A 13,782-nucleotide genomic window follows, 5' to 3' on the forward strand; every position below is an offset into this window, starting at 1 on the left:
AACACTCAGTAACGTTAACAGATTTAACAGCTTTACTTTACTCATTTTATCAGTATGTTTTTGTGTTGTGCCATCGTTGCTGAACAGGTTGTGTTAACCTGTTTTAGCCACCTTGATAAAGTCAGTCGTGCTGACTGACGAAACGTCGGAAATACAAAAGCTAGTTATCATCTTTAACATCACGAGGTAACCTAGCATATAGTCACCAGAAGAACGCAAACTAATTTTATTACCAAATGCCTGGTGAACAGTCTCTCTCTATGTTTTTAAAATAAATTTTCTTAATATAATCAAATTAATCATCTGACCAATAACCTTTCTTCATTAACTTTTGTATTCACCACATGCCTAGCAAAGGTGAACGAAGTCACTTTTTTTGACTCCGGATCCGCTCCTCCTCCGAAAGTAGCCTATTAACTCCGGCTCATGCTACAACTCCGAAATTCATTTTGAAGTGGAATAAGCTTGAAACTACCTTTTTCAAATAGTTTTTAAAAAACAAAAAAGCCTAAAAACACAAGGACTTTTTAAAAAGCCCGGGTTTTTCTCAACCCTACTTTTGCTACACTATTCCCTCCCCCCCAGACAGGAGAATAACCAACATTTATGACTTAATTTAGGGTGCTTTTAACGGAACATTTTTGCACATAAAGCATTAAATCACCATTTTGGGCCTTTTTGCTAAATTACGTGCCCCCCCAAGGACTAACGAATAACAGCTTTTATGCTTGAATTTAGTTGTTTAGGATGGTTTTAACCAAAACATGTTGCGCGTAAACTATAAAATTACAATTTCGGGCCCCCCAACAATCACAGGCCTGGGCCCTCAAGGGTTTGCTGTACCCTCCGTACCCCCCTCTCATAGGCTTTGACCATAGGTCCATAACAATGACCTTTGTTTGGTCATAGTTGGTCATAGAGCTTTGTTGCAGTTTTATCTACTTTTTTTACCGAATCCATTACTTATTCATGAAGAAACCTTTGATTTTGCAGCATTTTGCCTACCTTGGCATTTTTTAGGTCATTTGGCATGTTTTGACCAGTTGTTTGGCATTTTTTCCATAAGTGGACCTGGCAACTCTGGTTGTCACAATCACATTGCAGAATTTTGCATTTGGTAAATCGGTAACGGTACCGTACTTGGTATTCGGTCGGTAGCCTATTTCAGCAATTTAAATTCGACGTGTATTGTGATGGAAAAGTTTGAAGACTAGCTGACTGAATCATTGGATATCTTAACAGTCGTGACTGAATTCTAGCTATTACGGTAACCGAACAAATTGCACCAGCTTAAGTTAGATCTTACAATTTGTTTAATTGTTATCTCGACATCTTGGGAGCGATTTGGATAAAAGAACTGCAGTAATAGCCTACCTTTTTCAATGAACTGTCACACCAAAAAAGTGAGTATAACCTTGTTTTACCACAATAGCCCCGATAGCTCTATTGGTTAGCGCGTCACTTCTGGAACGAAGAAGCTTTAAGATCAAGCGGCGCTGGTTCGACTCTCAGGGCGTGCGCTTGAGCAACGCACCTTAAGGCCTGCTCTCCATTCAGCGGCATCTAATAGATGCAATAATTTCCCGGCAACAAGACTTCAACAATCGAAAACTTCACTCTGTCAATCTCGTTGACCGGGCCTGTGTCACTGTGTCAGTGATTCAAAGCCTCTACAAGTATGCGAAACTGCCAAGATTAAGCTCTGCAAGAAGCTTTCCTAGTCCAAGGATAAAGATTCAATCAAATAGGTCACAGCTTTTGCAACAGACGAAATAAAAGGTTTCTCTCTTAGTAAAATAGGACTACTCTTACATTATATTGTACACATGCAGCAAGGTTTTGATTGGTGAATTTATGAATTGTTTAACCACTGTTATATCATAAGCTTTTTAACCACTTGATAATTTGATTGTGCTCATCATAATCTGTGTGCTCCTGACATTGGGAATCAAGTATATGAGACCACCTTTACCTTACATCATCACTGCAAAAATCATCAAATGCTGTAGTCTATGAGTCTATGGTATTCAGTTTATTTTTGTTCTGTTGGCAAATAAACAAAAATGTACAAAACACAATTAACACTGCACAGTGCACACTCTTCTGGACTTGGCTATGACCATTAATTTCAGTTAGCTTAACCAACATTATTAGCTGTGGATATGAAATTTCAACTTTGGTAATCTCTGCTGTGCAAATCTGGAATACAGTACAGTACAGTACTAGGTTTACTTAATACTTTGATGCTTTGGATTTTTACTTTTCATGCATTCGTTTTGTGATCAGTGTTATGGTTTATTTAGTTATAATTCAAAATAATTTTTTGCTAGGTAAAATTTAACCATAGATATGTAAATTTTGTACTTTCAAGATAAGTTTGGCAGTTACCGGTATGCTGTAAGGAGCCCAACATTTGGAGCACTTACAATATGAAGTGATCATAAAACTGTAATATAATAAAATCAGTCCAATTAGAAGCCAGTACAATAATTTCAACCAAATAGGCTTTCATAGTAATTTTGGCTTACAGTGGAATTATTTGGAAAAGAAAAAAACATTTTTGAATTTTTCTGCATGATATAATATGGTTTTTCATTGCAGCATTGGAACATTCTCACAGAATGGTTGATTTTGAAATATTTTGTAATTACATCATGTACCGTATATATATAATATGTAGCTGTGTGTATAAGAATTTCCTAAGAAGATGTTTGCAAAATCGGCCAATACATTTTTCAGATAGTTGCTTTAGGTAGCTAAAGCGCAGTTAAGTGTTCTGTTAATACCACTGTTAAAGTTATATTGAACTACACCACCTTAAACATTTCCTACATGTGTGCAGTGATGTACGCGCATACAAAAAATATTGACGCCGTCAGCGTAAACGCAAGCGTTCGAAAAAACATATGCCGTATGCGTTAACGCAACTTGTAAAAAAAGTTGGCGGCGTCAACGTCAGTGCATACACTGGGGTAAACTCATTTTGTTTGCTAGGTGCCAAATATTCAATCGGTATAAACCACTCGAAACAAACAAGTTTTATTTTGAATTTCCACGAAGAAGCACAAGCATCTGAAAGTGTTCATCTGACATTTTGCTGTGTTTTGGTTCCAATATGTCTTTGCCCATTGAAAACATTCTTTCAACTGCAGCGCTGGAAGGTATTGGCGTGTTGTAGAGAAAAGAATACATTAAAAAGTATGCGTTGACGCTATGCGCTAAAAAAACATGAAAACTTTATGGCGTAGCCTCAAGCGCCAACTATCCAAAAAAATGTGGCCGCAAGCGTTAGCGCAAACAAAAAATCTACGTCGCAAGTATGCGGTGTAGAATTTGCAGCATATACGTACATCTCTGCATGTGTGTCTACTATATCAACCATTTTTATTGGTCATTCAAACTTGTTTACTTTATATTTTAAAATATCAGTGAATTTTCAAGGTTTTTGACATGTTCTATGTTACAGAATTTGCAAAAGTCTTTCTCGGAAATTTTGAAAACAGAAAACTCAAGTTGGTTGAGTAAAGCGTTAAATGATTTTCCGAAAAAGTATGAACGTCATGGAGACTTGATCGTTTTTTCATCGTCTGCATTTTCTTCTTCTTTGTGGAAAGATTTAGGTGAATTCATGTATTCTCCTGTTAAAAATTTATACTTGTAGCAGTGTTTTGTTCACTGTTCAATATACATTAAGCAAGCAATATTTTGCATTATATATGTGCAGTTACGATCTGCTTAGTTCAGTGGACATGCGTACAGCTATGCACTGGCACACAGACATAGTTGAATGCACTTTTGATTGAAGACTTGTATTGTTTATGATTGTGCAAATTTAGTGTAAAGTAGCATAGGCAATAGGCATACTACTAAAATTTTCCACAGCTTCACTAACAAAGGAAATTTATATAAATTAAACGTGTATTTTGTTTGATTTAGTCAAAACTAACTTGACTATCAATTTTTGGAATATATATCAATTAGAGCTCGACCGATATATCAGTCAGCCGATATATATCGGCCGATATCAGGTGTAGCCGATATATTGTATCGGCTATTTTTCGCCGATAAACATCGGCCAGCAAAAGCAAACTCAAAACCAGCCATACATGCCTTTAGAAGAAACACAAGTTGCTCAAACGTGCTTGCATAGCAGGAACAATTGTTGCAAGAATATGATTTCCCGCCCATTCTAGTGCGCGCATCTAGAAAATGTTAAGACTGTATCCCTTAGCTTCCATTCAAGCAGGAAAACTTTCGAGTTTTACGTTAGTTTTACAAATTTCGAGGCCTGGGTTATTTCTTTTTTGTTTGGTGTTTTTTGTGATTAGTGTTAAGAATGTTTTTCCATTACAGCAACTAATGCATAAACTTTCTTGAACTGGTTTGTTGCTTAATAACTTTGTTGGTAACAAACTTTTCGTAGCTGATATATATCGGCTGATGTATATCGGTATCGGCCTAAAAATTTCATAAATATCGGTATCGGCCTGAAAAAGGGATATCGGTCGAGCTCTAATACATCACTTCATTCATTCAGTCTTGCACCAGTTGTCAAACATTTTACACAGTGTCATACAAATTATAATAGCTAAACTGATGTGTACAGTGTACACCTACTACATAGAGTGTACTGTATATGCGATGGACAGCTCTAAAAGAAACCTACTCATTATTGTTGTCACAGTAATAGCTTATCCGATTAAAGTAATATTTTTACAGATCAAACACAGCTATGGACTTGTATTTCTCGTGCACTAAAAGTGAAAAGACTTGCCAGACAAGGTGCTATTCGTGCCAATGATACCAGATCTCCGTCTGTGGAAATGTTACTAGGAACAGATACATGGGTGACACATGTAGACAATAAAGTAAAGTATGATATATGATTATACTTATGTAATTTAAAATGCCATGGAAATTGATTTTATTTACCGTATGTTAAAGCGTTGCTAAATCTGCAGCTTCAAGTGAGCACGAAGGGCGTGTGCGTTTGTAAAATGCTACCTGAACGGTTTTCACCGTTACTGTTCTATCTTACCCCTTCAACATGCTCACTGAAGTTACCTATTGCACATGCCGCAATTTTGAAGCAGACCATGATAGCTGGCGATATCATTTCCTTGTAGCGTTTGCACAATTTGTAACTGCTTTGATTTTTCACTTTTTTTAATTTCATCAAGTAATAAGCTAGGATATAAGTATTATAAATTCAAGAAAAATGTACGACAAGTCCAATTGATGTCAAGTTATCTTGATGTGTATCGCGATTTCGAATATTGAATTACATTTTTCTTGAATTTATAATTATTAGGCTGTGCAATATGCATCCTATGGATCCGTAATTGGGCCTCTCTCTTGCACCAGCTTACTGAACGTGCAGTTTTTCTCTTGCGTTATATTGCCTTTTTCATTATTTTTGCATACAAATATTACTTTACAGTTGTGTACAATAGCCTCATCATCATCATAATCCATCGTCGGTTTGTTCCCCACTAGTGGGGGTGGCCGATTGTTTCCACGCAGCAATTGTTTTAATCCCTTTTCTCCATTTCACTCTGTCCCTTGCATCTTCCTCCTTCAGTCCGACTTTTTTAAATTCATCCTTCACTTGTTGTTTCCACGTTCTTCTTGGACGACCGCGTTTCGGACGACCGACCGACGACCGCCGTTTCGGACGTTTGGACGACCGCCTATGATATTGGAAATGGTGCAAATGCGTTTGGCAGATCTTTGCCGAAAGAGTTCCTCGGAATAAAACTTTAAATCAAAATTGTCGATTTTAATGACGTTTTGTTGATAGATTTGATTACTTTCACAGGTACAGCTTTGATGTGACAAAATGCATGTTCTCATCTGGAAATGTAACTGAAAAGTTAAGGATGGCGAAGATGGATTGTCATGATGAAATTGTCGTTGATATGTTTGCAGGTAACAAGATAATCGCCAATAGCTTTTTCTAAGTATTATAAGTGTTTCATAACCACAGCGAAAGTCTACAAACGACGTGCGTGTAGAAATGTCGCGGATGCTGTTTGACAATTGCACCAGTTAATGTATTTTTTTACGCTTTCTTGGTGAAGTAGCTGATACAGATATGATCCATTTTGAAAATACAAAGAAAGATACACTACTAAGTTTTTTACATTCAACGTTTTTGACGTATTGTAGTGTTTCAGTCACAACAATGAAGTTGAGCTACTTTTTTAAGAGTTCAGCGATTAGAGACGGAGTTGATCTATCCTGACACAATGATTGATACTTCTGAATAGAACAATCGCAACATTGCATAGAAACAGATCACTTGAGCAGGTGTGAGTCGTGACAGATAAGCAAGATACGAGGAAGTACAGTAATTGATTAGAATTCACAGAGCAGAAAAGATGAGCCGCAAACATTTAATTGCCTGCTTAATGATAGATTGGTCTGTTTAGGTTAGGAGAGTTGTTTGGTACGCAGACCTTACCCTTAATATGATCTATGTTGAATGATCCAAGCATTGTTGTGGCGTGCTGCATTTAACAAGCAAGAACAGTTTTTGGCTAGATTTTTTGAAAATCTTTTGATATCTTCTGGTTCCTCCTTGGAATTTAAAGGGTTAGTGTTTTTAGCATTTGCTTCTAAACTTACTATTTGCTTACCCTGTGTTCAGTAGTCGAGTGTAACAAAGCTTAACAGCCATAGACATTCGGTTTTCACTTGTGACAACATTTCCTCATTGAAGTAAATTTGAATTGAAAGTTTATGAAAGAAAAAAATGGTGAAGAAAATAGAAATGAATAGTTCAGTAAAAAAATAAAAAATTCCTGCCCTTACAGACATACAGGATTATAGGTGCGCAAAACTTCATATTCCAAAGACCACAGCCTTCACACTTGAGCAAAAGTATGAGCTGTTTCTGAATCACCAAAAGGCCTAAATCAATACTTTTTTACCAACGCTGTTTTAGGATTATTAAACCTGGTTGTGCAGAAAAGAGGAACAGGTTTTGCAAGTTGCTTTACCTTAACCATAAGTCTATCAGTTTATTAAATACACAATCCTTATGTTTAGCTGAGTTTAGGCGTTAGGCCTGAATACTCATGAATAGTTTGATTACGTAGTTCTGTGCAAACAGCCTGTGGCTATAGTAAATAAGAAATATCAATAGTAATGGACTAATAGCCTACCGAACTAAGGAACACCATTAGCCTACTGTAGCCTTACAGCAGTCTTGTAAAAATGCCAGTCTTGGTTGCAGAAAAGAAAGTCATACAGATATTGCAGAGAAGCTTGAAAAATGAACTGCTTTCGTTAATGAGCGCATTTTGTTGTGGATGCAGAAATTAGTTTAAGTTCACTTTCGAAACAGATTACCTAAAGTGGGAGAAAAGGAAAAGAAAATTCCTTCCACCAATTGAGTTGATTACAATCTTACATTTTCAGTAAAAAGGAACACCTGTCAAACAGCAGATGTCTAGACATAGCTGAAAGCGACAAAACGCAAACGTTATAATGTGCTTGTGACCGAATTAGGATAGTCTAATAAGTTTAAAATTTAGCACGGTCGCAACACCTTTAAGAAAGTACTGTAATCAGTTAACTATAGAGAAAAGCATTTAGTACAAATAGGTCCGTCTTCCTGGATATTAGCACTAGATTGAGCCCTCAGTATCATAGTGCACATCTTGTACATCACTGTTTATATTGCTGGTTGCTGTAGCTTCCATTCAACAACACGTTCTTTAATCTTGCTACTCAACCGAAGTCTTGCGTTCACAACGGTCGATTTCAATAATTCCTTCTCGCAATGCTTCACAATATTCAATTCATTACAACTTAAAATGTGTTCCTTTTATACAACCTGAACTACATAGTATGTGCTCAACTGTTGCTAGCCTTATGGTGCTGTCCTTGTGTTGCAACATTAGGCATCGGATACTTTACTCTCCCATTGCTTGTACATGCAAAAGCAAAACATGTTCACGCGTGCGAATGGAATCCTGATGCTGTTATTGCGTTGCGGAATAATTTACGTCTCAACAAAGTGGAAGATCGGTGTACGGTTTTTGAAGGAGACAACAGAAAAGTAAGTAACAAGGATAGTATGTTTTGCGTGTTTGGTACAAAAGTGTAATTGCATCTATAAATAGGCATACAACAACAAATGGATAACTGGCCCTGCGTCTGTGGTTCATAGCCTCTACAGCAGGGGTGCGCAAATTTTTTTAGCTACGGGCCGCATTTTGCTAATTGTGAGTTTTGACGGGCCGCATTACATTTTTCACTCATTTTTGTTCTTAAAATTTGGCGTTAGTTTTCAGACCCAATTGTATATTGTAGGGAAGGCAGTCACGAAGCGTTTGCAGTTATACAGTACAATCAACCCCGCTCAATTGGTCGCTGGTCCCGAATTTAAATTGATTTTTCCCTGAAATTTTCCTCACTTAATCCGACCATTATTTTGGTCAAACGGACCATCCTCCCATTAAAAATAGGCTTGTAGCTAACGTTTTTTCCACATGTGTGTGCAAGATTACATTTCTTTGAAAAATTTTTCATTTTTCCACCGTGTTTAAAATTTTCTACACTCGCTAATTTTTGTTTCCTCGATGCTGCCATTTCTAGTGACTCGCGGCAGCGGTGAAAGTTTTTCCTTTGCTTAATTTTGTTTAGTAGCGTTAACAGTAATATTGAAGCACTGTTTTCATGGCTGGCTCCATCTAGTGTTAACTGAGAAGTTCAACAGAGTTAAGCTCAAGCTTCTTGTGCGACCATATTCAATTGTATTTTTAAAATTTGCCTCCGTAAAAACTAGCCCGCGAGCCGTGTTTTAAACACCACTGCTTACTTATGCGAAACCGCCAGGAATAAACTCACAAAGAAGCTTTCTTAGTCTGAGGAAAAAGATTTCCTCAATCAAACCGATTCTCACCTGAACATGAGTTTGCTTTGTTAGTTTTAGTCGAATATTCAAAAGATTGTGACAATATCTATTCCTTTTTTACCACCCGCCTTTCAAAATGACAAGAAAAATTTATCCGCCAGTTGCGCCCTTTACTGCTACATATTTCTTTGCGTTAAAGGGATACTAAAGGAAAAACCTGACTTGGCGATTTTCCACGTTCTTTCTGTTTAACATGCTACCATAAAACAATTTTCAATAAAATTTTGCCCCATTGCGGTCTGACCGCCATTGCGCGCGTGCTTTTGTCAGAGCTTTCAAAACGAGGTTGGGTTTGAGCAGCGAAGCGTGCGACTGTACAGTCTGCGTCACTAGAGACTAGCAATCAGCTGATCTCGCAATAATTGTTACTGCGGGCGATTTGACTGTAGGCTATGTATGTACATCAAAACATCACATTTCAACATCAAAACATCAGACAGTTTGCTCAAAACATCAGATGTGGTAACTTGGCTTTTGTTATTGCTGTCTTTTGTGACGTATTCTCGAGCAGTGTTTGCACTTTTGATTATTTTGAAAATAAATGAAACTTTGGGCCTTGCCAGCGCCATTGAAAACTTTTTTTTTTCGGTAATTTTTCTTGAAATGTATTCTTGAATGTTCAGTTTACGCATTTTAATGCTTAATTCCCGTTTGAAATTTTCATTTAGTATGCCTTTAAGACTAAAAGTTTGGCTTACTCTTCATATAGTATGTCACGATTTCTTTCTATCTCTTACCAAGAAAAAGACTTGGAAAGGTTCAATGACGTAGTTTAATGGGTTAAACCGAAAAGCAGTCAATTAAATTCACGGATAGTTCTACTAGTGAAATGATATATATGAAAACGCTTGAAGGACTCCAACGAATGGTTCACCACTTCCAGCAATTAATCAAAGTAACAGTAAACAGCAATAGATTCCAACGCTTGCGGCTTTTGATCGAGTCTAACGTTATAACGTCTAACGTCTAACGTTCCATCCATCATTATGTTTTATTGATACAGTTATAATGTCTGATGCTGCAATGTAAGATGACTGATGACAGGCAGCACCTTGACTGGTTAACCGCAAGGTTGTTCGGTGCTGCCAGACCTTTCTATTGCCATATTTTGATATGTATGTAATTGTGTTTCTTTATATCGAGTCGTATTAGAAAGGCAAATAAAAGCAATATCTCTCTCTCTCTCTCTAACGTGATCCACTCACAAACGATTCTAATTTCAATCAGAAATTATATTAGCATCAACTTTGCTTTACTCGTATCCAATACTTCAACTCTCGATCAACAATAATCTTTGCGTCTATTAACAACTGCTACTACTACAACAATGATCTCTCATCACCAACTCATCATAATAATCAACTCATCTTAATACAACTCCCATAATAATCATTACGCAAATTACACCACTATTTATAAAAGGTTTGTTCGGTCTAGTAGGCTAACTTCGAGAAGGTTACGTAATGTTGCATCACACGAACTCATCGTTCGGTCACGTTGCACTGAGCGGCGTAAACAAGCAAGTTTAAAGAAGACTCTAGATCTGCACGTAGCAATTGAATGACCTAGAATACACGTTACATAATACAGATTTCGTAATCAGAGGTTACTTCAGGATAATGACCGATGATAACCTATAGCATAAGAATTTTACAATCAAAACAGCACGCTCGATCGAGATACAAGCAGCCGGTCGCAAGACCTCGCACATTGATTGTGACATAGTAATGTAACCTTATATTACCAGACTGGTACAGATTCAGCACTAACCACTACTACAACTACAACTTTTCTTTCAGGTGTGTCCGGTTGGTTTAGCCGATAGAGTTGTTTTGGGTCTCATACCTACAGCAAAAGAAAGTTATTTTGCAGCCTGTGCTGCTTTGAATCCATCAAGTGGAGGGACACTTCATATTCACTGCAATGTGTCATCTCGACCCAAGACTGGTCAGGACAATGGCCACAACGAACACATGTCGTCTGGTGATAACATTGGCTGTGGTAATATTTCCTGCAATAGAAAATTGAAACCTGAATGGACTTCTTGGGCGATTGAAACAGCAAACAACATACAGCAAATTCTTAGTGGCTTGCCTGGCAAACAATTAAGCCTCGAAGATGCAAAGTGGTCCGTTACGTTGTCTCGCATTGAAAGGATCAAATCATACGCGCCACACATCGACCATCTTGTTCTTGATTTAACTTGTTGCCCTTCGACACATGGGCAATCACCTAATACTCGTTTGTGATGAAATAAAAGCATGATTGTATTTTGTTGTTCTACTTTATCGAAGGAGGGAGTGTTTATTAAAGTTAGACAGTATCTTATAAAGCTTGGTTGTCAGTACAGCTACGTTTCAATAATGCATAAGGTAACTTGCTGGGAGATCAGCTTAACCCGTTCAGTGAAAGAAATGTAATCTGCTTATAGGTGGCGATACAGAGCGACTTATTACTACTCAAATGACAAATATGCTTTTTGTCTGCATGGTTCCATTGATATTTTTTTTAAAGATAACCTACAGTATAATTTAGGATACCAATACGTAGCTTAATCAATAGCTTCGTAGACTTTGACTAGAGCTTCGTCCTTTTCGAATCTCGATGTACAGCTTCGGATTTGGATTGTAGTGTAGCGCCCTGCGTTTTCACTTTAGGTCTTTTCAATCTTCCTTAACGCTTGTTACCGCCTTGATATCATTGTTCTGTTGCATATATGTAATGTTACTCTGTAAGTCAACCAATTCAGGTAGTTTGGCAAGTATGCTTCGGGCTTCCTGAAGTATGATTAGGAATTTGCTTACCTCTGAAGAAATCGTTCGCCAATCAGCTAAAAGCATTCTTACAACCTGTAGCTTCCATCACATATGCGTAGTTTTCGTCTTTTCAACGTTATAGCTTACAGATGTTTCATTCCTCAGCGACTATGTATATCGCGTTTTGGCCAACCAATCGACAGACAGAGAATTTTAGTTTTGGTGTAAAGGATATGGTACTTGTAATCGAGAACTTTACTAGACCTTTACTGTAATAGATTTTACTTTACTATTCAACTATATTATTCGAGACGATTCAAGAAGGTTCGCTATTATTTTCTGGTTGCAACCAAACTGGCTATTTGATTTCTGCAAGTTGAAGTTCTATTCTTTGAAAGTTCGGTGTTCTTAGTTCGCTATGTTTAAATTTCTGTTCTCCTGAAAATAGTGGATCAATTAATAAACGACGGAGCCTTGGAGAATTCAATCTCGTAGTCAAGCATTAGCTGTCAAGCCAGTTAGTAAATAGACAGTGTGAAGACCACCGTGTCCTAGTCATTCCTTGCCAGTCCCAATCTCGTTCTGCCCAGGAATGTCGCCGTCAGCACGGACGGCAGCATATGAGCGCGCGCACTAACCGACGCGTCCGCTACAGTAGCAAGAATTGACAGCATCGCTGTCAATTATTGCTACAATCGGCTGCTGAGAAACATAGTTAATTGGATGGTCTAAATCAGTGCGCCGGTAGTGAAGATGGCATAATAAAGATGTCATATCTCATTGTGGGTCGCACAATAAAACTTGCATTAAAAGTGGGTCGCGAACTGAAAAAGGTAGGGAAGCACTGGTCTAAATGGCTAGCATGAAAGCTACACCCTTATGGTTAGCGAATTATGGCTCGCTGTACTGGTGACTGCTCAGCCTTGTGCTGATAGCCAGGAAGAACGCTCCCTTCACAATGTCCTCCCCTAGCGCTCGCTGGTTTTGTTGACTTTTTTCTTTCCACAAAGATAAGAGTTAAACTGACTGATAAAATCGGTGGTCGAATACCCTGACAAGCTTCGACGTGTTCTGCAACGACCTTGAAGCGTGGACCGTTGGCGTTTCCCCCCCGAAGAGGACCCGACCCCGCAAGCCGCGTTTCAACCGCGGAGCCCGGGCTCGCGCGGCCCGCCGTCGCAAGAACGGGGGTTCTCCTCGGTCGAGCGGCGGAGGCGCGCGCGGGAACGGATCCCGGTATCGCCGGGGCGCGAACTTGCGGGACGAGTTCTCGAAGGACATGAAACGCACGGTCCGCAAGATTGTGGAAGGGAAAAACGCCGACTGTCGCTGCGAGATCTCGCCGAAAGAAATTGAGGCGAGATTTCGCGCCGACCTGACCGCTCCTGAGCCCGGGAGCTGCTCAACGATGCCAGAGTGGATGAAGTCCCAACGTTATCGATCTGATTGCGCAAACCTTTCCCCCGTATCCGATGGCGAGGGTCCCATTACGGCCTCGGAGGTGGAGGCGGTACTCCAGTCGCTCGACGTCGGTTCCGCCCCTGGTTCGGACGGTCTGACCTATGGTTTTTGGAAGGAATTGGACCCGAGAGGGGGACTCTTGGCCGATCTTTTCGAGACCTGTCGAGTCAATCGCCGTGTCCCGGACCAGTGGAGAACCAGCAGAATCACCCTTATACGCAAGAACCCTGAGGGCGATCTGTCTGACGTCAGCAACTGGCGACCAATCTCCATCTGCCGCACTTTATATAAGATTTACGCCGCCGTATTGGACCGCCGCCTGAGGAGATGGGCGGAGGAGGGGCGGGTAATCGGTCCGGAACAGAAGGGTTTCGTTCCCACAGAAGGTGTTTTTGAGCACGTGTTTGTGTTGGACACTGTTCTTTTCGACGCTCAGTCACGCAGACGGCCTGTGTCGGTCGCGTTCCTCGACATCCGGAACGCCTTCGGCAGCGTCCGACACAAATGCATAGTCGACGTCTTGCGTCACTTTGACGCCCCCGATGACCTTGTCGAGTGCATTTCGGACATATACTGCGGCAACACCACCACGGTTCGCTGTGGCTCCGGTGAAACCGACAGTATCCCGGTCGGGCGAGGAGT

At 39.4% G+C, this 13,782-nt stretch overlaps 1 protein-coding gene across 1 annotated transcript; it reads left to right on the top strand.

The window, feature by feature from the left end:
- Positions 1-1,062: 1,062 nt before the first annotated feature.
- LOC145769496 (tRNA wybutosine-synthesizing protein 2 homolog) lies at positions 1,063-11,414 on the top strand. The gene is made up of 6 exons (XM_082581144.1): positions 1,063-1,403; positions 3,467-3,620; positions 4,720-4,873; positions 5,819-5,928; positions 7,908-8,065; positions 10,723-11,414. The coding sequence occupies exons 1-6, from the start codon at positions 1,383-1,385 to the stop codon at positions 11,170-11,172; spliced, it is 1,047 nt and encodes a 348-aa protein (XP_082437270.1). The 5' UTR covers positions 1,063-1,382; the 3' UTR covers positions 11,173-11,414.
- Positions 11,415-13,782: the final 2,368 nt, after the last annotated feature.

Source organism: Aplidium turbinatum, chromosome 4 (assembly GCF_918807975.1).
Source record: "Aplidium turbinatum chromosome 4, kaAplTurb1.1, whole genome shotgun sequence".
Classification (NCBI taxonomy): Eukaryota; Metazoa; Chordata; class Ascidiacea; order Aplousobranchia; family Polyclinidae; genus Aplidium; species Aplidium turbinatum.

Excerpts from the sequence above, each read along its gene's own strand:
- LOC145769496 (XM_082581144.1), top strand. The coding sequence starts at position 1,383 with ATGAACTGTCACACCAAAAAA. Across the intron at positions 3,621-4,719 it reads TTCTTTGTGGAAAGATTTAG|ATCAAACACAGCTATGGACT; the intron begins GTGAATTCATGT and ends ATATTTTTACAG. Across the intron at positions 4,874-5,818 it reads CATGTAGACAATAAAGTAAA|GTACAGCTTTGATGTGACAA; the intron begins GTATGATATATG and ends TTACTTTCACAG.